Source organism: Synchiropus splendidus, chromosome 5 (assembly GCF_027744825.2).
Source record: "Synchiropus splendidus isolate RoL2022-P1 chromosome 5, RoL_Sspl_1.0, whole genome shotgun sequence".
Classification (NCBI taxonomy): domain Eukaryota; kingdom Metazoa; phylum Chordata; class Actinopteri; order Syngnathiformes; family Callionymidae; genus Synchiropus; species Synchiropus splendidus.
Genome location: NC_071338.1, coordinates 32,661,744 through 32,687,795, shown reverse-complemented (window position 1 = coordinate 32,687,795; position 26,052 = coordinate 32,661,744). Strand labels below are relative to the sequence as shown.

Here is a 26,052-nt window from a genome sequence, read left to right as displayed (position 1 = left end):
AAGGCGAGTAAATGTGCGCCGTTTCTTCTCTTTCCTTTCAACAGATTGAGAAAAGGTGAGGTTTGACCCAGAGATGACCTGTCTGATGGAACGCTCCTTCAACTAAGAGTTTAGCAGACAAACTAGATCATCGTCTTTTTAGAGACTCTGTTTCTAACCGGGGTCCAGGCCTGCTCTGTGTCTGCGGAGAGGAAAGAGCTGAGCCAGAAGACTCTCCCCTCTCCCTGCGCAGAGCAGCAGGACTCCCTCTGTCCTCCAGGAGAGACTCAGAGTAGAACCGCTGCTCCTTCTTGTGGAGAGTCGGGACAGCTTAGACCCCTCCCTGGTGGGATACTCCGGGCATGACTGCGTGGGAGGAGGCCCCAGGGCAGACCCAGGAGACTCTGGAGCTGCGGTGGGTTTCTGGAGGCTGGGACTCTTCCTGGAGAGGCAGCAGGACCAACATCCCAAGATCACAGACCAGGGTTTGAAGTCTTCTCCCGCTCTACAAGACATCGAACAGTGCTGTGCCCCATTTCCCCAAGCCTCACTTTAGTGTGGGGAAGTAGCTTCACCCCGACTCCTTTGGAAACCCCCACAAATGAGTCCCACATGGCTGTAAGGAGGATTCATCATGACAGGTATCAAGTACCTCTCCACTCCCTGTATCAGTTTGCATTAAGTTCCTCCGGTCAAGGAAGGCCGAGCGCCACGGTTACCCCGGAGACGAGGCCCTGAAGTGGAAACTGAGAGCCAACACACACACAGGAGGAGGTCAAAGAGCAGCCCCCCAGGAGTCTGGACTCAGAAGAGGTTCTGACATCATAGCTCAGCTGTTTCTGCTGCAGCTCCAAGCGCTCACAGTAGACATGAGGAGGGAAAACATGGTGTTCTTCACGATCCCAGATGTTCTGGACTTCTCTGCCAGATTCTCATAGGAGGAGATTTGGATCGCAGCGCAACATCATCACTCACTTTAATATCTGAAGTTTACATGGTTCCATCTGGAGGAGAAAAGAGCATCGTGGGAAAACCACACGGACATATTCAAGACCATGGCCAGCTCTTTGAAGGAGGCCAGGCAGAGGTGAGGAGGTTCAGTGGACCCTGGAGGTGGATTACTGCTGATGGACGCTGAAGTCAGGTGACACACGGACAAGCCGCTGCAGGTGCTGAAGATTACTGAACACCTCAGTGTTCCAGAGCTTCAAAACAAAGACGTGTTAGGTTCTATCACCATAGTAAAGGTTCAGTGAAAGCTAGGCATTAGATGTAGTGGAACTGCACACTTGTGCTGGGAGTTGTGGGTCATTTCTCGCGGTTAGACAAATACAAGCAGTTCAAACTTTGGCCAGCAACATGATTTTTTTTTCCTTACAGAGCCATTTAAAGGCATGAGGACTCCCATTGAAAGATCACAGTCACTACTCTCCATCACACTGAAGCTCAACTCTGAGACCTCAGTGGTCTCGGTCTAGACTTGGATTTGCTCTCTGATCTCCGTCTCAGCTACAATACACTGTCTTAGCACATCTGAGGCCTGTTTGCGGGTATTTTCTGTTCATCTGTGTGACACTGTGATTAGTTTGTCATTTGTCAGTTAAATGGTTTGAGGTGGATGGGAGCATGTGGAATTTTTTTGCTTTGAGTTGCTGTGCACCTTATGTCACCTTGGGGCTTCCGTAACAGCAGTGATGCTGGCAGTCGGGAAAAAGTAACAGCAGAGCCCCTCGTTTTTTTTTTTTTTACCTCTATCTGGATAACTTTCACTACGTTGTTTATTTTGGATGCTACAGATGCACAATTTCAATGCCCCTTTTGTTTCACCTTTTTAAATGCTCCAGTAAACTGTTTAAACCTCTACGAACGGTTCTATGTGGAATTATTCAACAACGCGGACTGAGCTGAGCTCCGTTGTGTGTACACCTACATACTGTTTTGTTAAAACGGGAAATGGAAGGAATCCCCCATGTTGGTCTTTTGTGTTGCTTCCAAGTGACATCACAGAGGACAGAGATAAAGCAGAGCACAGAGTAGCAGCTACTGTAAAGTCAACAATGAGCTTATTTGCATGTTCTAACCACAAAGCATAAACATCTGGAAATAAAATTCCAGTCCTCAGAGCGTCACATTCACAAAGCAACTTTCACAGAACAACTGGAACGTAAACATAAGGAGGAGCAAGAGTCGAGCTGGTTCAAATGTCAACATTAATGCAACAACTGATTAGCCCTGTGTGTGTAAATGGTATATACCTGTGGGGACCAATTCTTGGAAACACACCTACCTAGTGGGGAGCTCTATTTGAAGACGAAAACTTCAAAATAATAGGTCAATCCAAGTACAAGAGTCCTGGTCATTAGTCATGTGCTTTGGATGGTTAGCTTTAGGGGGCGAGGCTGGGGAAAGGGTGATGGCCATGAGAGGTCCTCACAAAGATGGTGAGACAAACCTGTGTGAGGACACCACTAAAGAATCAAACGGTTTTATTTTAACACGAATTAAATCGTCACCGATAGAAAAACACAGACCAGGAAACAGTCGTTCAGCAACACCAGACACAAACGTTTCCATGGTAACAAGCTCCTCACATGCACTCCAAACATGCAACCACACCAGGCGGACGGTCGGCCAAAGTCACGGTTCCACAGTGTCCAGCGCCGCCTGGCCGCTCTCTGATGACAGCTGAGTTATTAAATACATAATTTCCAGGGTCTGACACACACACACGCGAGTGTAACAGGTTGATTTTTTGTGGCGGTTGTTGCCCGGTGATTGACTTTTTTTTTTTGGGACGTCCAACAAAGTCTTGGAATGTTTGTGTCCAAACGTAGAAGATCAGGATGTTTAGACGGACTGAGGCGGCACAGAGGAGCAGGATCGACAGCGGAGTGGAGCGGCGTTGCGCTCACGTCCCACTGAAAACAACTGCAGTGGACCGTCATGATCCCGCCTCTCAGACAGCGACCATGTGACCCGGCTTGATGACATCAGCCAACTACAGCCAGCGAGGATTCGCTCTTTTCTTTTTTATAAAAATCTTTAAAAAAGACTGATCAGGAGCCGTTAGCAGGCGGAGCTGAGACAGAAGGCTCCGGAGCCTCTTGGGATCAGAGGACAGCAGCTTTGCTCAGTGGTAGACGGGACAGGCTCGGGCGTCTCTGGGGGAATAGTCAGTAGCATCAGAGTCCACCACTCAAGTGTCTGAACACCTTGTCGCCCTGAAGCATCGTGAGGAGTCATGGAAAAAGGAAGAGAGAAGGAGGAGAGGAGGGCGTGTGGCTCCGACCTCACTGGCCATTGGCCGAGGTGGTATTGGGGCCGGGGCTGGCTCCTGCGGCGGCGGCGGGCGGCTGCACGTTGTCGGCCAGGTTGTGTGCGTGCTCCAGGAAGAGGTCTTTGAGCACGCTCAGTTCCTTGCTCAGCAGCTTGATCTTGGCCTCCAGCCGCTCGTTCTCCTCCTTCAGCTCGTTGACCCGCTGCTGCGTGTCCATGGCCTTCTGCTTGCTGCGCATGCGGCTCTTCTTCACCGCCAGGTTGTTGCGCTCGCGCCGCTGCCGGTACTCCTCGCTGTCTTTATCAGCCTGCTGCTTCTTCATCTTGCTCGGCGGCGCCGCCTTTCCGCCTCCTGCTGCGGGGTGGGCGGGGATGAGCTGGGGCACCTGCTGCAGAGAGGCGGCGGTGGCGGAGGGCGCGGCTGCGGCGACCTGGCTCTGGATGACGCTCACGCCCGGCTGGTTCGGTGTTGTGAGTTTCGCCTGCGACGGCCGGCTCATTTGGAGTAGATGCCTGCAGCTGAGAGTCTTGGATCCGTGTCCTCACACCAAGAATTCTTTGTATGAGGGAGTGGCTTCAGCCCTGCAAGCACAGACGCACGGGAAACTCTCATCATGAAGAAGTGGATCAAACCATTCAAATCGAGAAAAGGGGTGAACCTCTCAAGCCCAAGGCTCAGGGTGTGAAGATTTACAGAAAAGGGTTTTTTTCTGCACAACATCTACATTACAGCGACATGAAAATGACAATATATTGCATTGAGGATAAAAGAGATTTATTCTCGGGCAAAAATAAGAAGATAAGTTAAGAAATGACTTTAATTATATTCAGAACATTCCATACGTAGGAGTAAAGTATGTGCCGGAGGGAATCACCGTCTTCTGGTTGGACAGGCTGATCCACGAGCGAAGCGGAACTGAATTCCCTGGCGCGGTGGCATGCAATCCAGCAGTGCATTGTGGGGTGCCTCTGCCATGTTTACTCTTTGTTTACATCTGAGATGGATGCAGTGCTGCGACAGAGACAAGCTCACCGCCAAATGTGTGCAATATACAAACGTCTTTGAAATGTAACTGCTACCAGTATACGATGTATTGTTCAGTCCAACGGCATCAGTTGAGACCAAATATAAAGGAGGCAGAACAAACACGTGCCAGCACTAGAAGACAACCTTGAACACAAATGCCTGATAATCTGTCCCCCAGGGAGATGGTGATGTTGCGATCGCAGCTCTTGACACAATTCCAACCAGTTCCTGCCCTCTACACGGCATGTGCAGCATCATATTCCATCCCTCCTTGTTGAGATGAAGTGCGACGCCAAACGCTCACAACAAATATTGCCGCAAACTGTCGCTATTCGGGTGTGAAGGATCCTGAATTTATTCCTAAATGTCCAAATTCCCATGATGTAAATGTAGAATAGAGGATCTAGTGCAGCGTCACCCGAATACTATCCGGGGAGGACGTAAACAAACATGGCCGACCTCCAGATCCATCTCTCTCCAGGCTGTTTCTGACCCTCTACATCCCTCACGACCCTGTGGAACACATCAGCAGCTACTGTTTTAATGAGCCGCTGAACACAAACATTCCCCATCTTTACATCTCAGACACCGCCCATCCAGACCTCAGTCAGGCCCGCCCTTGTGAGTAGCTTTGGGACAAAACAATGAGCACTCACTACACAGAAAAAAGATATTTAGAAGATTTTAACATTATTCATTTATTTAACAAGCACATAAAAATGCTTTGTTTTTTGTGAGGATGAGAGTGTACTTTGCATTGCTGCAACATCCAGTCGGGACTGGATTATTTTTATAGTTCTACACTAGTGTGCATGTTAGTTCTTCTGTGTCCGTGTCCATGTCCAGGAATAAACAGACACTGAATTTCCTGTTCTATGAATAAAACATCCATCTATCCATTCATTCATCTTAATGGGTGTACAAGACAGTAAGGTTAAATGACGTCACACTGCGCGCCATCATTGTCGGAGTGATGTAATCAGGAGGTCCAGCGACTTCTTTCCATTCAAACCTTGGACTCGTTACCTCCAGCAGCTCAGCGTGTTGAATTGAGAAGCGACTCTCCTTCGTGCGCCGCAGCTGCCGCTCGGCTCTGATAGGCTGCGGCGTTGCCAGGCAGCAGTCAGCTGTGGCAGTGGAAAGGTTCCGGGTGGAAACTCGCTGTTGCCTGCTCTTGCATCATCACCGCGTCTTTTGTGTTTTGGGGAAACTCCGAAGCCACGCGGGGTCAAGAACCGAACCTCAACCGAACCGAAAACTGACAGTCGAACTGACAGGTCAAACCAGCTCACGCGGCTGACGGCGACGGTCAAAAGGGACCAAAACAAACAAACAAAAAACACTTGAGCTCAAAACGAGCTCCCCGACCAAATGCTCACTCGTGGCTCGGAAACGAATACCAGATGGGCTCGAGTCTCAACGACAGCGAGAAGGCTCGTTTATGACGCTTGTGAGTTCAGGCAGCTACACGGCTAAGTTAGCTCCGGAGCTAACTCGCTCTAAAATAAACGCTCGCGACAGAGACCCGTCTGGCGCGTGTTCTTAAGCGTTCTTCTTACCTTAGCTGGCAACCCGGCAGGTAATGTTCGGTCAAGGCGCGCTTGGTTCCGTCCGGCTTTTGTTGTTTGAACGTGGAAAGAAAACGATTGCGAAATCTCCTCGGCCGTGTGTAGGGATGTCCGACGTCAGCCAATCACAGACGACGAGGAGGCCTCGTGGCCAGGTGTTGTCCAATCACAACCCGAAACAAGGAAGAGTGATGCAATACTCGAGGTGATTGACGCCAAAAAAGACGAATCACTGAGCCGCTTTAGTTTATGTAACAACAAGACGAACCTGAGTCCAAACACCAGTGACGTCATCCCCGAACCCGTTTTACAACCCAGCGGAGGTGACGACAGAAAAACATCATACACGGGAAATATTTGCGCAAACGTTGGTCATCATGAGTCCTAGTGTATTGATCTCTAGTTTAGCAACAAGCGATTGATCAGTAAGTCGGATTTCAGTCTTGTTTTTCACTTATGAGTCGGTGTCAAGTGGGTTGGAATGTTTTCCACCTTTTCAATCTTTCATATTCTAAGTCTCCCACAATATTTTATAACCTCTCTGGTGCTTCCAGACGAGATGACGTCACACACCATTCAACTTTTGTCTAAACTAGTAATAGATAAACTCCTAAATAACCTCAGTTATTCTCCATTAGTTTCGGATTTATTACTCTTTCAGAATTATTTATTTAGTTTATATAACAGGTCCAGCAGTGTGTGCTAAAAAAGTTCCACCTTGATTCTCAAAACTCAGACTGATGTCGCTTCCATTTTGCAGCAGGCAGAAGGGAAACAAAGATTTGTACGGTTGCTGTTACAACCAACGCATTGGCTGTTTCTACTCCCTAAAACTGTGGCAACGTCTGTGTTTTTGAATCAAGAATTTTTGTGAATCAAATCTGAACTGGAGACAGATTAGGAGTATAATCTCTAGATGTTCTTGGAACTCACCTGTGTTTGACCCCCTGCAGGCGGCGGACTGTGCGTTATCCACTGATGACGTCATTCATGCGTGTCCAACAATAGGAAATGTGTTGATACACACAAGGTTCAAATCTTAAACACAGAAACATATTTTCTTCCACCAGCGTGATCAAACTCAGTTTCAGTTTCACTGGTACCACTCCTGGGATTAAAGTTGAAATTGTTGTTATTTTTTACTTTTTACATGCAGAGGTTCTTCTGAAAATACAGAAAGATGTTGGACGGAAAAAAACACACACATTACTGTTTGAGTTCATTTGAGCCTCAACATTCTTTTTATGTCCAACAGGTGAAATAATGGTACCTCAAAACACTAAGTCCATCCCCTGGGGTCACAGGTCACATGGGCTTTCACTGAAACTACTCATCTCAAGCATCCATCCAGCCAAGGTAGTGTGTCAGTTGTTTATACACACATTTGTACCTCTTATTATACAGGAGTCCAACCTATGGCCCCGGGGCCAAATCTGGTCTGCCGAGATATTTTATGTGACCTGCTAGAGTTTGAAATGGATGGCAGAAAGTGAAAACTTTGGTTGACCTTCATATGCAAACAGATATTATGAATATGACTCCCAAAACACAAAAGTTGTCAGGGAGAATGACTATTGATGTGTTTTGACACTGAACAATGAGATACTTTGATAGTTCAATCTGGCCTCCAAGAATGAAAAAGAAGACAAATATTGTCATATTCTCATCCGGCTAATGTATTCAGTTAAAGACATTGACTGGTCCATGTATTTTGTTTGACCGACGAGCAAGACTGTTTTCAATATTGGCTCCTCTTGTGAGTTTAATGCCCCAGTAAGAAGGAGGAGCTCATGGAAGCTGCAACCAGGGACACCCTGGAAAGCTCTGCAGTCACTCACAAGGCCCAGACATCTGTTCACAGGCAGTTTGGAGACTTCAATGCTACGATATTTATTGTATTATCATGCTATCACACACAATACTAGACGACATTGCTCCACGTGATGCTGTGCAGCAGTGTACTAGATGAGACTGTGCTTTCTAATGTAATATATTTTGATAAAGTAAAATGCTCTTGTGTATTGAATTTAGCTCTGCAATCTTGTTGTACAAAGCAAAACATCCTCTACTCATCTGCAGCATGGAGTACCAAACAATCTCTCACTTCACATACTATGATGTAAATTAGATTTCACAGGCACTTATCATGTGTTACCTCATTCCAATGAAGGGCTTCAGTCGGACGCCAGTAGATGTGTAAGTACATTATTTATTTTAAAGAGACAAAAGACCGCGTGACATCAGTACATCCCCAAACTTGGAAAGAAAAAGAACACCAACTCTTGCCGTATAGGCTGGTTCGTGTCTGACAGAGAGGGGGCGCTGCAGACCTCCCACGTGCACGCAACACAACAATCACATATTTAGATTCAAGCTTTTAATCTTTAATAACGTTTATGTTGAACCAACTGCTTTCCACGCACGACGTGTTTTTCAATTGATTCCGACTCGTTAAATAAAATAGTCCACACGCACTGACGCGCGCGCGCACGAACGCGCACCCACTCGCGCCGCCCCTCCCTCCCTCCCTCCTCCCGCTATAAAAGTTTGACAGCAGCGCTTCTGGACTTCAGTGGCTCGGGACTTGGATCGGACCCTCTCGAGCAGCCCAACCTGGACCAGACCGTTTCCCAAACTGGATTCCCGGAGCTCGTCGCCATGCATGCCCGGGTTTAGGTTCTCCATGGAGATGTCGAACCTGTACGAGGCGCCCGCCCGGCCCCCGCCGGGGGCCCTGACGCACGGCCAGCAGCTGCCCCCCGGCTACAGAGACCCGTCGGACCTCGGGGGCGACATCGGTGACAACGAGACCTCCATCGACCTGAGCGCCTACATCGACCCCTCGGCGTTCAACGACGACTTCCTGGCGGACCTGTTCCACCACGGTCCCCGCCAGGACAAGCTGAAGACGATGAGCGGAGAGTTCGAGTCCGCGCACTGCGCTGCTCCGGGTCCGCAGATCTACAACTACGTCGAGTCCAAACTGGAGCCGCTCTACGAGCACAGCCATACCCGGATCCGACCCGTGGCCATTAAGCAGGAGCCACGGGACGACGACGACGTGACCCCGGGGATGCAGCCCAACTACCAGCACCAGCAGTACCAGCACCCGGCCCAGCCGCACCTCCAGTACCAGATCGCGCACTGCGCTCAGACCACCATGCACCTCCATTCGGGTCACCCCACGCCCCCGCCGACCCCAGTCCCGAGCCCGCATCACCATCACGCGCACCCGCCACCGCACCTCCACGTACACGCGCAGCCCGGGTTGAAGCCCATGGATCCGCGCGGCGGGAAACCCAAAAAACAGGTGGACAAGAGCAGCGTGGAGTATCGGCTCCGGCGGGAGCGCAACAACGTGGCGGTCCGGAAGAGCCGGGACAAGGCGAAGCTCCGGAACATGGAGACCCAGCAGAAGGTGGTCCAGCTCTCCTCGGACAACGAGCGTCTGCGGAGGAGAGTGGAGCACCTGACCCGCGAGCTGGACACTCTGCGCGGCATCTTCCGGCAGCTGCCGGACGGATCCTTCAAGCCCAGCTGAGGGACTTGGACCCCAACCCAACCAACTTGTGTGGCAGCTGAGAGTTTGACTGCGTTATTTAAAAGTACATTTTGTGCGCTCGTCGGAACCTCCTGATGTTCTGGACGTCACATGGGTCACTGAGGTTCAAAGGTCCAGACAGCTTTATCAGTGCAGCTACCCGAGGACGCATGCGCCCCGCTCTCACCCCGATCCGCTGCTGGACTTTAAACTTGTTCTCGTGCGTGCGTGCGTGCGTGCGTTTGTGTGCGTATGTATTCAAGTCACGACCTCAGCGTCGAACCAGCTACTATAGAAAAGTCAATAGGAAAATGAATTTTAGGTGATTAAAAACGCGCTGACGCCGTTGGTGATGATGATAGTGATGGTGATGATGATAGTGATGATGATGGTGACAAGAGCGTTAGATGATGAGGATATTAATGATGTTGATGATGATAATTCTGAGTGAGAGCGTGGACCTGTGTGTGTTTGTGGGCGTGGCCATCTCTGTCTATGCAGCGGTGAGTGCCTTGACTTCCTCTCCCGGACACGCGTGGTGTTTGGAATCCAAAGGAAGCTCTTTTGTTGTCTTTTGTGTGTGTGTTTTTTAAACCAACAACCGTATCTGATGCTGTAAATAAGCTGATGAAACTGTCGACACGTAAACTATTCTAATAAAAGAGCATCTTTTACCACGACTGCTGTACCTGACTTCTCATATGAACCACGACACAAAATAACAGCAGTAAAAAAAACAACAATGAAACACAAATACACAACATATTGCTGTTGTTTTCATATTCTAGAAGTTTGAGGTATGTCTTGGAAGACTATTTTTCATATATAAGGTAAAAGTTTCTTCACATTTCTTTATCAAAACAAAAGATGTTCTATTTTTAATTCCTTCAATTAACTTACTTCCTCACAGACATGCTATTTCAGTCGTTCTAAATGGTTTTTGAAGTTGGGCATTGTGTTAAGTTCTTCTTTTTGAATGAAACTAAATTAAATAATCCAGACCAACTATTGTGCGTGTGTGTGTGTGTCATCTGTGTCACATAAACACAGGCTACATATGCTTATTTGTATTAATAACTTGTGCCTTCGGATGTGTGTGTTGTGAGCAACAGGATAAATGCACAAGGGTTTGAATGAATTTTCAAATTTGGAAAGTCATGAAGCTCCTGACGCTCCTGGGTCAGCGACCAAAGTGCTGCAGTTGAATGAAAATCTAGCAATGAGTGGGACGACAACAGAGCCCTGAGGAACGCCACCACTCACATGTCATTTAATTTATACCTGAGGGAGCCACAATCGGTTTCTTCCTCAGGCTCAGTCGAGGCGGCAGCAGTGGCAGTAAAGAGGTCCAGGCCTCTCTCTTCACCATGGAGAACACTGAGATGTTCCCAGTCAGATGACAAACGTCGTCTCTCCAGCGTGTCCTGGGTCACCCGAGGCACTTGAACTAGTTCTACTGTGAGCCTCTCACAGATGTCTGGGCTTCTGTCTGCCTGAACTCTGGATTTGAAGTACATTAAACTGCAGCTACACGGAGGCAACTCACTGGTCCAGTCATCGAACTGCATTCTTTGTGTCACTTCCTGTTTACGGCACTGCAGTCCTCTGGATCTTCTCCGTTCCCCTCCATTTAACAGGAGGCCCCCGGGCAGACCTGGGTCCTGCCGGAGGCTTCAGAGCTCCACACTGGTCGGAGCAGCCCTGGGTATGTGTGTCAGATGATGACATCAGAGGAGAGATTTCTGATGAAACTGTTGCCCTACAGATGAGTGTGTGTTGCTATTCCATGTGTGTCACAGTGAAGGAGTTAGCTGGGGGTTCTTTAGCGTGTGTGTGTATATGTTGCTGATGTGCGTCTGCATTATGCATTATCATGTGTGTCGCTGCGTCTGTGTGTGTCTCTGCAGCACACCTAAAACAAGGCTAGTCTTTTATGTATTTCCATTCGGCTTCGCAGTGTGTTCCTCTTTGTGTGTCATATCAATATGTGTGTGAGCATTTTTCAGGACCGACACAGGTTTACTTGGTGTTGTTTGTTTTTGTGTGAGATTAAGCGTGTCTTTTTGTGTCTTGCTGCTTGTATTTGTGTTCATCTGCCTCTTTTTTTCTTTGTGTGTGTCTAGTTGTGAGTGCACGTCTGCGTGCTGGACTGTTGCAGCGCGTTGATGTGTTAATTGAATAGGTGTGTCTGTGTGTGTACATCTTTTATCGAGTGTGAGAGCATTTCACCCCTTTGTTCATGTGGACAGTGTGACAATTCAAGTGCATGTGTCTGTGTGCTTATGCACTTGTCTGCATATGTGCGTCTGTGCTGACTGTGTGTGTATCTCGCACAGTGACAATCAGAAAGGCTTCGTAGCCTTGGTCAGTGACGCCTCCACGGACTGGGAATTTTCTTTGGTGCAAACCTGCGGTAAACATAAACAACATCAAGATAACAATACAGTTTTTTTTCTTTTTCTTGGCAGGGCCCTTGGTGTTTGGGAAGTGATGATATGTGTCTGTGTGCTTGTTTATCCTGCTTTGTGGGGACCAGTTCTTGACACTATCCTTGTGAGCACCGAATGACTTTGTGGGGCCTTTTGCTGGACCCCACAAGGTTAAGCCTCGAATTGAGGCTGAAAGGGTTCGGTTTAGAAGAAGAGGCTGGGGAAAGGGTGATGGCCATGAGAGGTCCTGACAAGTGAGTTAAACTGATGTGTGTGTGTGTGTGTCTGACCAGAGTTCACATGTAGAATCAACTGAAAGTGTGTGTGTGGGGGGGTGAGCTGGACCTCCTCCCCCACTAAGTCCACAGTCCTGGTGCCGCAGCGAGGCACGAGGAGTGTGGTGGGATGGGCCTGACTCTGTTTGCTCGGACCTGATACAGCACCGACGGGTCGAGGTGGGCCGTGGAGCAAGGGCGGAGTCCAAGTTGTCTGACCTCTGACACACACACACAGATACACACACGCACACACTCAAGCATGCATGTACAAATCATTGGCGTCCGTGTGTGTGTGTGTGTGTGTATGATTGATGTTCTTGTTTAAATCCAGGGAGGATTTGGAGAACTTTGCTATTGTTTCAACTGCTGGCAGCAGACGTTAGACAAACAAGAGAGCCGAGGAGGATCGAGGCTCTGAAGAACAAGTCCACGGAGATTCTCTGAACACTGGAGCGCTCCTCGACCCCCCTTCAAGTGGAGTCCAGCGCTCTGCAGGAATGCACCAACACACAAACATGGCGGACATCCAGACTCACTGTTATGCTTACAAGATGTTTGGACCGGGTCACGGCTCCAACCAGAACAGAACTGGTCGGCCGCCAGCTCCGCCCCCTCCTCTGCTGCTGGGAATGTTGTGTGAGAGCACGGCGCCGTGGGGTTGGTGGTGGTCTGGACCGCTGTGAGAGTGGCCCCTGGGGGTCCCGTAGGAGGGAGGAGGAGGAGGTGTGATGGTCCAGTTTGCTGTGAGGGACAGTCCTGCTCCTCCACAGGATCAAAGTCCAGGCAGGTTAAAGAAAGAGTGGTGAAGAGACACGGGCCCGACTGACCAGAGGTCTGACTGACACTGCGTGATGTCATCGGTGGACTTGGCCGACGGCATGAAACCAAGCGAACAAGTCCAAAATAAACTGGGAAAACTACACAGTCCAAAGTAGACAGGGTACACTGAGAAGCCCAGAGGAGACTTGAAAGAAAGAAGTCTGAGACACTGAGACTTGATGAGCTAGAAAGCAAGTCAGAGGTTTGGAGACTAGTCAGTCCAAAGGTGACTTGATGAAGCAGGATTTCTGAAATGGACTTGGTGAACAAATAGTCCTGCTGGTACTGGTGTCGTAGTGGTGACCACCTACCCTGAGAGGGACCAAAACCAGAGCACACAGAGACCAAGTCTAAGGCCACTTTGAAAGCCAGAGACCAAGTTGAGACTGACACCAAAGTGAAGTCTTTATAGTCATTCAGTGGGCTCTCGGTCCTGGTCTGTGCCGCTCTCATTGGGCTTGGTCTGGACTCGGTCTCGAGTTACCAGGTGTCACCTCCAACACTAGTACAAGCTACATTTTTGATTCACCAGGTCCATTTCAGATGGCCAGTTTACCACACCATGTCAGTGTCAGACATGTCAGTTTCTCCACCACAACACTGGTTGTTTCACTAGAAAACCAGACTCGACTTGATCAACTTGGAAGATCACACTTGGTGGACGAGAAAGTCTTGCCAACTGGGAAACACGTGGTTGACGAAGCAACAAAACAATTGACTCGTCCAGAGACTAGGTTAACTAGGTTGGATGTCTGCTACAGACTCGGTTAACTTAAAGGCATGAAGCAGACTCAGTAAACAAGGTGGTAAAATTGACTCGACAAACTACAAAACCCAAAATGGACTTCCGAACTTGGCAAGTGAAAACAGCAACTCACTCACTAAAGACTTGGTTACCTGACTGGAATAGACCCTGCAGACTCAGAGGCCTGAAACTGACTTGGTAGATTAAAAAGCTCATCATATACTGGAGCTCTCAAGTCTGACATGGACCTGCTAACTATATAGCAGGTTAGTTAACTTCAACAGTGAAATCCACACCGGTCTAAAATAGACCGGCGGAAACGGGAAGTCTGGCCATTTTGTCAGTCAGCGTTGGTTTTGAGGCCAGAAGCTGGACCGGCTGGAGGAGGTCTCGGGACCGACCCAGAGGCCTGGATCAGACTCACAACACGTTTCTCGGGGTTAAAGGCATCAGAGGAGTCGACCTCTGCTGAAGGAAAGGGCAACACCGGGATCAAACGTGTGGCTGCGACTCTCTTCCGATGGATGGACCCAGGAAAGAGCCCCAGCCTTCCAAAGGCGTGTCAGGGACACCTTGTTATCAGGAATCGTTCCATTTGTCCAGGAACCTGGATCTGTTTCGCTGCCTGAGCTCCTCAGTGCCATGATCCCAACGCTTCCACCGTGACCGCTCCCTCAGAGGCGGGCAGATGATGGGACATGGGACCCGAAGCTTCAGGTGAGATGAACCGATTGGCGAGTATGTGTGTGTCAGGTGTGTGTGTGTGTGTCAGGTGTGTGTGCGTGTGTGCGCTCAGACTGTCTAATTGGCGGCAGGTGAATAATTGGGGGATTAAGGCCCCGCCCTCGGTCTGGGTCGGCGGGCGTAGTCGTGGTTAACACCGAATCCTCATCAGGAGATCAGACAGCTGGTTGCTAGGCAACAGAACAACACTTCTGAAGCTGCTCATATCTCCAATGCAGTGTCACACTTTGGAGAAGCAGCCGCTCCAAGACAGACTCTGAGATGGTGTCCTTCACTGTTGAGCTCCAAACAGATGTGGAGACCTGCTAAACATCTCTCCACTTTTCACTTCGCTCCACTTCCTGTTCTGTATTTAGCTTCAGGATTGTGCAGAGAACTTCACCAACATGTGCGTCGTTTGACCATGGTTCTCTCCTGCGTTTGCTAATATGGTTCGGTTCTATACATTTTTGTGGCAACAAGGTTCAAGCCTTTGGGCACTCAGGTTTCCTCCCACAGTGAGGAGCTCTGGCTTGGACCGGAGAGCTGTCCAGGGTGTCCCAAAAGTAGACCTTCAGATCCTGAGACCTTGGACCTGTGAGCTCCAGGTAGCGAGCCCGACTCGGTGCTGGATTAGGAACAAACAAGGGAGTCAGGATTTGGTCTACATGGTGGCGAGGGATCAGTCTGGATCAGTCTGGATCCACCAGGATCAGTCCCAGACAGATAATGAGGGGAGTTGTTCTTTATTCTGCAAAGACAAACACACGGAGACACACATTCCTCACATAACTGTGAGTGACAGCAGCAGGGGGCGGAGCCACGGCCAGAGTGTGTCATTATCCTAGCATTAGCTGGTCGCACCTGAGGTGGGCGGGGCCTGACATTCTCAAAGTGAAGAGTCACACACTCGTAGTAACACAAACCTTTGTTTTTCTATCCTTGTGGGGTCATTGTGAGGACCTCTCATGGCCATCACCCTTTCCCCAGCCTCTCTCCCTAAACCTAACCCTCCAAAACACATGACTCACCTGAACCAGGACTCAGACCCAAACTGGAACCCAATAATTTTGCAGTTAAATTGAAACTTAACCTCGTGGGGTCCAGCCAAATGTCCCCGCATTGTAATGTGGTCCTCACAAGGACAGTGTATTGTCAAGAATTGGTCCTCACAAAGGAGGATAAACAAGCCCCCAAACACACAGGTACACAAATGAACAACACACTTACAGCATGACAAAAAGACACAGTTACAAAGTAGACAAACACACACCTGCCATTTCCATAACCCGTACACACTGGACAGCAACACACGCAGGAACACACAATTCCCTTTAAACACTCGGACAGTTTAGTACACCAATACTGAGCACGAGATACTGCAAATACAAAAAGTCATTCAAACAAATCTCAAATACACACCAATCCATGCACACACAGCAATCACAGCACAGACAGTGAAGAAACAAAGTGGTAATACACGCTGGTATCGGGTTATTCATCTGTATCGACGAGAGCGCTGACACACATCCCTGATCATGATCACAGTACGCGCAGGCCTGCACACACAGTCAGGGATTTAAATACACGCAGACGTGCGCAGGCACACATAGACACCCGCAGAGACACACACACATACACAGAAACACACACACACGCACACAGACACCTGCAGAGACACACACACACAGAAACACACACGCGCACACAGACACCCGCAGAGACACACACAGAAACACACACACACGCACACAGACACCCGCAGAGACACACACAGAAACACACACACACGCACACAGACACCCGCAGAGACACACACACACAGAAACACACACACGCACACAGACACCCGCAGAGACACACACACACACAGAAACACACACACACACAGAAATACACACACACGCACACATAGACACCCGCAGAGAAACACACACACAGAAACACACACGCGCACACACACACACACCCGCAGAGACACACACACACACACAGTTAGTGGGCAGTCTGTGGTCTGTCATCAGCGGCAGGACGGCGGGCGTCTGACTCTGCTCCTAGTCGGAGCAAAAGAAACACTAAAAATAGTTTTAGTGCAAAAATAGTGAACGCTGCCTAAGTTGGGGTGTGTGTGTGTGTGCGTCGCCTGGTTTAGCTGCACTTGTGGGGACCAATTCTGGGAAACTGACCTCCTCGTGGGGACGTGTTTGTTGGTTCCGAGTGCTGGTTCAGGTGAGCCATGTGTTTTGGGTGGTGGGGTTCTGGGTGAGAGGCTGGGGAATTGAGGTCCCCACATAGAGATCCAAACCTGCGTGTGTCTGCGTGTGCAAACCTGTGTCAGGTAATTACACGCACGAGGCCCAAGACGATGCACGAGTGTTTGTTGAATTGAAGGTTTGAGTGTGTACCAGTGTGAGGGCTTGTGAGTCCCTGATAAACACACACACACCTACCGAGCCTTGGCCTCGCACCTCTCTGACCATGTGACCTCAGCGTCGTGATGTCACCTGACGAAGGCCTCGTCTGGCACGTCCCATCACCTGCGCTGACCCGGTCCGTTCACAGCCATCTTCCCTCACCCACCGGGCTTTGTGCTGACTGGCAAATCTCCCATCATGCCGTGCAGCTAAACCAGAAGTGAAAGTGTGCGTGTCAGCACTTTGGTGGAGGAATATTAACAGTGAGGAGTGTGTGTGGGAAAACCGTCAATAGTCAGTGAATTGTTATAGTGTGTGTCGGAAAGTGTGTTTGTTTATGTGTGTCCCGGATACGAGTCTGTCAGAGAGTCTAAGGTTGTTTGTGTGTATTTATTGCTGTTTTCAGGCTGCTGTTGTGTGTTAGAAACCTGTAGCCGGGTGCCTTCTTGCTGACTGTATTTGCATTCAAGTGTGTAATAATGGTTGTGCCTTAGAGTTGTGTGTCTGTGTTGCGTTTGAGTGTTTTGTTCCCTTCATTGTGAGGCTATATCAGTGTAATTGTGGCCATTTTAGCAGTGAGTCGGTGCACGATTGCGAGCATGTCATTGGTTTTTGTCCGAGAGTGTATCTTAACTTTATTTTGTCTTTGTGTTGCGTGCGTCTTCATGATAGCAGTGTTGTTTGTGTGATGTTCGCGCTTTTTGTTTATGTGTATGGTTAACAGTTATACTTATGGGGACCTGTTGCCGGACCCCACAAGTTTACACTTCAACTTGCGGGGTAAAACTTCAAAATAATAATAAATATGATGTAAACAGGACAAGACAAGGACTAGACGTAGAAAAGACTTGACCTTGACAAGACTAGACGAGAGGTGACGAGACTTGACCTAACTTGGCGAGATGATGACTTGACTAGAAGACAAGATTGTCACTTGACTTGGCATGGAGACTTGACTCGATGGGGACGATGAAACGATAAGTTGATCAGACGACACTGGACTTCACACGGAGACTTGACTGAACGAGACGGGATCCGACCGAGCAGGTTCTTGACTTGACGAGGACTTGGCAAAACGTGACATGCAGACTGGGCGGAGATAAGACATGCAAGGTGCACACAGGAAGACCAGACTCACCCCAACAAAATAAAACAGGAACTTACAGACTAACAAGGGATTACTGGTGACGCGTGACGTGGTCCCCACAAAATAGGAACACAGGATACAAAGAATAGAAATGTGTGTGTGCTTACTTGCTTATCCTGCCTTTCCTGGACCAAATTCTTGCAAAAACACTGTCCTTGTGGGGACCTTATGGCTTATGTTTAGGATGGTTTTGGGGAAAGGGTGATGCCCATGAGAGGTCCCCACAAGGACAGAGATACAAACGTGTGTGTGTCTAGAACGTATGGAATAGTGTGGAGAGGGTTAATGTGTTACAGGGCATGTGTGAGTCGGTGTGTGTGTTTGTGTGTGAGTCTTTGTTTCTCTGACTCGACTGACAGTCTGACTCCAGGAAAAACTTAAATACTCAGCTGCAATTTTAGATTCAGCTGACTAAAGTTTTCTTCTGAAAATACTTATTGTCAGTCTGTGTGTGTGCGTGTGTGTGTGTGTGTGTGTGCATGTGAGAGAGTGAGAGAGTCTGTGATGCAGAAGTTTGAAGAAGTTTCCTGCTTGAATATTTGTTCGGACAGCTATTGTTGGTGCAAGTGTGTGAGTGTGTGTGACTGGTGTGTGCAGGCTCAGTGTGCGACACGAGGGCGTTCAGGTGTGAAGCTAACTCCACCTGTCGGACCACATAGTTGTTTGGTGAACCCTGACCCCTACAGGAAGTGTGTTATTATATTCTTGCTTGGCAGCATTGTGAACACACACGCGCCCGATTCATGAGCTTTGTGGGTCACCTGGACCTGGTCTCCTCCTCCTCCTCCGACCCCAGGCTGGGCAGCAGTTCAAGATGATGATGGTTCCTGCTCATGGTTCTGTCAGCACCTCCCGGTCCAGAAGACGTCCAGCCTGGAGGGCTGGAAGACGGTGATGCTTGCAGCAGGACACCATACGGTGATGGAGGAGTCGCCCTCAGATGTTCCTCCTCTGTCATCTGTGAGCAACTCTAAGGCCTTTATGATTTTTTCCTCCACTAAACTCCTTCCTTTCATCATTAACAACCTCATCTTTGTTTCCTTTTGTCCCGATTCATCAATTCAACTTTCCGTGTTGTTCATCAACACTTTTTCCATTTCGTGTGTCCATCTTTTTCATGACACTGGCCTCGTTCTCTCTCTGAGTTTCTTTTTTATTTCTAATTTTTTTCATCCTGTTTTTGGTTTTTCACTTTGTTTAGATGGAGAGACGGCTGTCTATCCGGCGTCTTCATGATAAAGATCGTGAACATCATCGTGGTCGTTCTACTCGGTGACACACTCCTCTGTCAAGGCGTTTGCTGGATCTTGATAAGCAGGATCAGAGGGCCGGGAGGCGACATCTGACCTCAGAGCCGCTGGAGCGCTGCTGAGCAACAGACTTGAGGTCGGGGGGATGGATAACAGCCATTGATACACCCCCCCCCACCTGACCCAGTCTGGACAGCCACAGGAAACACGTGGATCTGCAGGAACTAAACTAACTTCCTCTTCACGCAACAGACGGAGGGAGAGACGAAGGAGGAGGTGGTCCTGATCCCAGACTCCATCTTCTTGATCAGTTGGTGTCCAGCTCCTTCCTCTCCTGACTCCTCCCCCCCTCACCCTCCTTCTCATCCCTTCATCCTTCCTCCACCTTGCCGCCGATGATGATGACGTGAGTGAATTAAAATCTTGTCCCCCCCCCCCATCATCGCCCAGTTCTGCGCCGCTACAGTTACTGTCAGGAACTGTTGAGCTCTCAGGAGACGGCCGTGTTCATCAGCAGCACAAGTCTGCAGAGGAGCGTGTCGTTCAAAGAGCCTGGGTTACTTAACGTGCGTGTGTGTTGTGGTGTCGCCGGGGCGAGCAAGAGGAAGTGCGAGTGACGGGAAAAAAGACGCAGCAGCTGGTTGTGATATGAAGATATGAGGGAAGGAACGAGCCACACACACCTGACCACATCCTCAGCTTATCAGCTCTGATATCGGCAGGTCCTTCCTGAGAGCCGAGATGTCCGTCACATCGACGCTTCCTGTCAACTGTAAGGGGGAAAGTCTTCGCAGAGGGTTTTATGTAACATGTAAAGAGATGTGATAGATCTTCATCACCCTCATCTTCCTCGCCAGAACCGACGTCAACACGCTTATCTCCACTCTGGTGTCCAGACGGCTCAGACACTCAAACCCTGACGCCGTCATCATCATCATCATCATCACGTCTAAGCCCCTAACAGCTCTTTACCAATACCCCATCATGTCCAGTCCCGCTCCCCATCACAGCGCCCCCTGGAGGTTGTGGATGTTGTAAAAATGTTCACCCATGAAGTGAAATGACTGGTTAACTGTTGGCAACACAAAACACCACTTCATTAATCCGTTAGATCAGGGGTCCTGAAGCTTTCTGACCCCGGGGCCCATCTCTCCCAGAACAAATGGCCCCGGGGCCCATTCATCAGAACTGATTCATGACCCTTGATTTCATTTGTGATCAACAACCATATTTAATCTACTCATACGTAGACAAACCAAAACCTTGTGAAGTGACATGAAACCATGTGATCATCGCAAAGATATTTGTCATGGAAAAGTCCAACCAGCAGCAGAAGCAGGTGCAAGTCACGTTCATCAAATTTACTAAAGAAAAAAATACACTTGATGCAAACTGTTGAGAAAATTGAAAAAACTGAATGTCTAAATATAAAAATAATATATTTTATTGAAATAAGAAGATATAAGGAAAGTGTAAATGAAAGTCTCGCCATAAAATGTGCTAATTATTATTATTATTTTAAAAACTGCTGCAACAGGTGAATGGTTTTTACTGTTGAGGGGAGCAGCTTCACTTTCTTTATCTTATTTTCTTTTCAAGAAGTAGTTGTTGTCACAGATTGTCACAGATTTGCAGCTGTCAAGTCAATTCACTGACACACTTCTGCCACCATACGTGGCTCATGTATTAAAACTGAGCGTCTCAGGTGTAAAAGCCCGTCAAATTTAAGTTCCTAAAATACAGGGAGCATTTTTACTAATAAAATAAAATCATTTATTTATAGTAGAGCGATGTTTAATAAAATATTCTCAGTGAGTTGAGTTAGGGTTAGGATTTGTCAGTGTGCCAGTGAAAGTACCTTCATGTTTAGTAGTAGTTTATGTCAGAGATTATGCAGACAAAACAACAAAAAAACAAAGCCATTTCCTCCCAGCACTTGAGTTCACTGGAAGTGACTGTGACTCAAACTGTTAATCCTTCATGTTGAGCTGACACATTTTTAACCTGATTTACGCCAATCAGAGAGGCTCTCCAAGCTGGTTATTACGTGTTTGTTTTCATTCGTCTGGTGCTGTTTGTGTCATGAGGTCTGTGGAGGTTGAGGAGCCAGAGCAGGATCAGAGTTTCACCATGGTGTTGCATCCAGACAGAAACCTTAAAGGGCGACGCAAGAGGAGGGCAGGACTAGAAAAGACTTGTGACGAGACAAGACTTGGTTTAACTTGGCAGGTTGATGACTTGACATGGAGACTTGACAAGGCGAGACCAGACGACGACTTGACAAGACGAGACTCGACCAGACTGTTACTTGATTTGACTTGGAGACTTGACTTAAAAGGGGCAAGACAAGACAAGACTTGACCAGATGGTTACTTGAATTGACGTGGAGACTTGACGAGACTTGACGAGGCAAGACTAGGCGATGACTTGACAAGACGAGACTGAACCAGACTGTTATTTGATTTGACTCGGAGATGGGTACTTGACTTGATGTGAAGACTTGACAGGGCAAGACTAGACAATGACTTGCCTAGACAAGACAAGATTCAATGTTTTTTGACTTGGAGACTTGTTGGGGCAAGACGAGACAATGACTTGACAAGACAAGACTTGACCAGACGGTTACTTGACTTGATGTGGAGACTTGGCGATGACTTGACTATATCAGACGAGATTCAACCAAACTGTTTCTCGACTTGGAGACTTGTCGGAGCAAGACAAGATGATGACTTGCTTAGACGTGGTGGGACTCGACCAGACTGTTTCTTGATTTGACGTGGAGACTTGACTTGATGGGGGCAAGACGAGACAATGGTTTGACTAGATGAGACGGGACCAAAGAGTTTCTTACCATGGAGACTTGGCTAAAGTTGACAAGACAAAACAATGACTTGACGAGATGGAACTCAACCAGACTGTCACTTGCCTACACGTGGTGACTTGGCGAAAGGTAACAGGCAGACCTGACAGTTGAGGAAAAGGCACAGACAGTGGAAGACGGGAACCGAGGGGCAGACAAAGGGGGAACAAAGCAACACACCAGGTGAAGAGACTAGAGGAGGCGGAGACAAGACAGACGAGACGCACACAGGAAGACCAGACTCACCCCACCACAATAAAACAGGAAATAAACAACCCAATGTTCAGACTGACAGAGGAACTAAACATATCTGGTGAAACACAACATAATCACGAGTCACCTCAGTTTTAGTGCGACTCATTTGAGATTCAAACTTTAATTGATAGCCATAAACCCTATGTATAAGCAACCAAATGCAAAGAAACACAAGACGTGACATTAAGCAGTGCCACCCAGTGGCTGAACTTCAGCTGCTGCAGTTTGTTATATGTGGCGTCAACACACCGGGCCACTCAGTGGCTCTGAATTGAACACGTATTTTAAAGGCAGCAGTGAGCGTGGCTTGACTCTTCATATCGCTGCAGCTGAGCTGACTCACAAAGATCAGACAGCGATTACTTGGAAATGAGGAAGCCACTTGTGTCTCATCAGCACGGCCAGCCTTCACCAGCATCATCGTCCACTCCTGTGGATCGCACCTCAGGTCTGACGAAGGCATTCGTCACCGTCAACACCGCGATGGCAAATGGTTAGTGATATGAGATCTATAGTCAGGCCGGTCACTCGTTCTCTATCCCGTAATAACCTTGGGTTTCACGTCCGAAGTCCATCCTGGGGCCCGTTTGATCACCTGCCACGGGACCCTCACAGGTGGCTGAGCCCAGAACACTTGTCATTGCTTCAAATGAGAAGCTAGCTAGCGTTATTTGACCAGTGGAGCTGAAGTGCTTGTCATTGTGTGAAGTTAGAGGCTAAATTCCCAGCGCAAGACTTGACCCTCCTCCAGAAGCCCTTGAGTCAGACAGGGGGTCCGGTGAGCCGCTTCAAACCGCCTCAGTATCATCGACATCGCCGTCATCGTGACACCACATGTGCCGGACACCGAGGAGATAAAGGTCAGGAGGGTACGGGGTGTGTAACCGCCGCTCCTCCCTCTCCTCTCGATCGCACTCCCCCACTCCTCCCCCGGTGAAGCTCCAGGGAGAAGAGGAAGTGAAAATGGCTGACGGCAGGCGAAGACTTCTCTTTTTTCTGTTTGTCTTGAGGTTGGATCAAACTTAAGGCCAGTGTTCCCACAACCCTTTTGTTGACCATCATTTCCCTCTTCATCAAAACCACCCCATCATCTTCATCATCAAAGCCCAGCATTGAATCATCTTCACCTCACCATCATCTCTTCTTCCCTGTCATTCCATCACCTGCACCACGTCCTTTGTCCCTCTCTGACCTTCACCATCATCATCATCGTCACAGTTTCATGCACATAGTCTGTCTTTGTTGGCCCCGAACAGGACGACTCTGATGGTACCGGGTTCTTAAACGCCTCACTCTACACCAGTGCTCCTCAATTATCTTCTCTATCTTCTCTTCTCTTCTCTTCTCGAACATAATTTGTCTATAACATTATTATAAGTACACTTCTGCAACACTGTATCCTTGTTAACGTTAAAGAACATGAACTATAGATCAACTTCCCATAAAGAATACACTGTATCCACACTGTTTATCTGTAACAGAAAAGACTTAAAGTGCATTAATTTGCCTCAAATAAAAAAAAAATCATGAGTGGGTGTGCAATTACAATTTATTCTAGCATGGCAAAAAAGTATGTTCCCTGATGTCACATGCTGGCATTTCTCCGCGGCGCCCCCCGGGAGGCCCGCCCCACTATTTGACACTGATGCAGCAGGAGACTGAATCTATGAAGCTTTGATGTCTGGTTGAAACACACTTTGATCAAGTGTCAAAGGCGAGTGTCCGGTGAGGTTGTCTGAGCGTCGCCCCACCTTAGCGCCGGACCTGTCGACACCCTGTTGCACCACCAACCAGTGAGGTTGCTGTGGTCGAACGTTCTGCAACAACAGAACTTCGCTTACGGGACGCAGTCGTAGCCGTTGGGAGGAAGTTGCAGCTCTGACAGGTACTGAGATTGGATTGGTCTCTGAGACTCGGTTACCTAATAACGGTCCCGCCCACCAGGTGGGATAACAAGGAGTCCTAAAGCTGCGGAACAATGGCGGCTGCTGTTACATCACCGGCTGTTCCCTGAACGTCGGCCCGGTCCCCCTCCGCCCCCTCAAGAATGTCGCTAATGCTCTTAGGCTGAGCCAATGGGGGCGCAGCTTCTGACCAGGACGTCACGATGTCACGATGAGACGCAAAATTAAACTTCCAAAGTCCACCTTAATCAGAACGGGCCTTGACTTTAAAAATAAAAGCTTAAAAGATACATATGTGTGTGTGTGTGTGAACTCGTGTGGCCTTAACTGGAGGGACCAATTCTTGGAAACCCACCTTGTGGGCACCTTTTGCCAGTCCCCACAAAGCTAAGCTTCAGTTTGAGAATTAAAACTTCAAAATAACTGGGTCATTATAAATAGATTTAAGGTACAAACTTAATACAAACAAGTGTGTGTGTGTGTGTGTTTCATCGAGCGTTGACTCTCGGCAGACATGTCATTTATCAGGAAAGGATGGAGTGATGATCAGTGACTCACAGGGAGGAAACAGCTAGTCCTACTGCTGGTCACATGATGACATCACTGATGTCACACGACAAAACATGAACTGCCTCTAATAACACTATGTTTGTGCTCCTTTGGAGACTGAGCTCTCCATAACCTACTGTGTGATATTTCATCATGTCCCGCAAAATGACAGTAAAAGATGGCGGTAAACTGAAAGGAAAGGTTTGTTCTGCCACTCAGACTTCATGCAGGAAATGAGAAAATTGGTTGTGTTTTATCAGCGCGAGGATCTTTCACCAGCATCAACAATGTAGACACAGATATTGACACTTGTTTTTCCATAAACAATTCATCATATGAGTCAGATAGTGTGAGTGACACCGGGTTTAAACGAGGATTTGTACAGAAGATAGAATCGCTGTGTGGACATGAAAGCAGTCATGATGATGCTGCAGATGACTTTAGCAGATGTTCAAAATGATAAACATGGCTGCGTCAAGACAACAGTGAGTTCACCACTTGTGTATCGAAGAGTGGCCCGGTCACCTGACACAACGGAACCAGGCATGTTCGAGTTATAAGCCTAAAGTTTCCTCAGCAGTCAATGTGAGGAACCTCAGCACCCTCAAGATGACAATCCAAGATGGCCTCCCAAGTGTCAACAGGAAGTTGAACTCTTGTAACAATGGAAACCACTGAAAGAAGCCATCTCCATGTGGCCGAGTTGCAAAAGGAGCACGTCGGACAGCCGCGAGCAAAGTGCGTCTCAGGGGCCACATGCGCCCCCTTACCTTCATCATGATGTCAGAGCACAAGTACTATGGAGATTGTAATTTCATTGTTTATTTATTATATAAAAATTATAATAATAATAAAACTAGGTATCATTTTCTGTGTCTGTTTCCCTCGCCATAGTTAGTAATAGTTATTCTGGAATCTTAAATTAAATATCACATATGTCTAATTCATCAATATTTATTGTCTATCAAAATAAAGTGAAAAATAAACATTTTAAAGAGGACTTTTATCGTTTTCACGGAGGATAAAATGAACTAAAACATCTTTGCAGCCCTCAACAGCATGGTGTTGTATCCTTGTTTAATGTTTTAGTCACAAATTCCAAGTTAAATTTAAGAACTTTTCTTCTGTCCTCGTCGGCTCGACGGCCCCCTGCACGTAATGTGGCCCCTTGGGAAATGCAATTACCCACCCCTGATGTAGGACAAGGCCAGAGCAAGGATGGCGTTCGTGGACGTCGGCGTTGGTGACTGGACGCGCTGGTGAGGCTTCATGAAACAGCGTCTTCATC

General features: G+C 48.2%; 2 protein-coding genes across 2 annotated transcripts; one reads left to right on the top strand and one right to left on the bottom strand.

The window, feature by feature from the left end:
* Window positions 1-2,448: 2,448 nt before the first annotated feature.
* cebpg (CCAAT enhancer binding protein gamma) lies at window positions 2,449-5,973 on the bottom strand. The gene is made up of 2 exons (XM_053866766.1): window positions 5,842-5,973; window positions 2,449-3,837 (listed from the first exon to the last, which is right to left on the bottom strand). The coding sequence occupies exon 2, from the start codon at window positions 3,753-3,755 to the stop codon at window positions 3,270-3,272; it is 486 nt and encodes a 161-aa protein (XP_053722741.1). The 5' UTR covers window positions 3,756-3,837; window positions 5,842-5,973; the 3' UTR covers window positions 2,449-3,269.
* Window positions 5,974-8,434: 2,461 nt separating this feature from the next.
* cebpa (CCAAT enhancer binding protein alpha) lies at window positions 8,435-10,060 on the top strand. Its single transcript, XM_053865730.1, has one exon. The coding sequence runs from the start codon at window positions 8,513-8,515 to the stop codon at window positions 9,389-9,391; it is 879 nt and encodes a 292-aa protein (XP_053721705.1). The 5' UTR covers window positions 8,435-8,512; the 3' UTR covers window positions 9,392-10,060.
* Window positions 10,061-26,052: the final 15,992 nt, after the last annotated feature.

Bases quoted from the DNA above. Each gene is read 5' to 3' on its own strand.
- cebpa (XM_053865730.1), top strand. From the start codon at position 8,513: ATGCCCGGGTTTAGGTTCTCCATGGAGATGTCGAACCTGTACGAGGCG.
- cebpg (XM_053866766.1), bottom strand. From the start codon at position 3,755: ATGAGCCGGCCGTCGCAGGCGAAACTCACAACACCGAACCAGCCGGGC.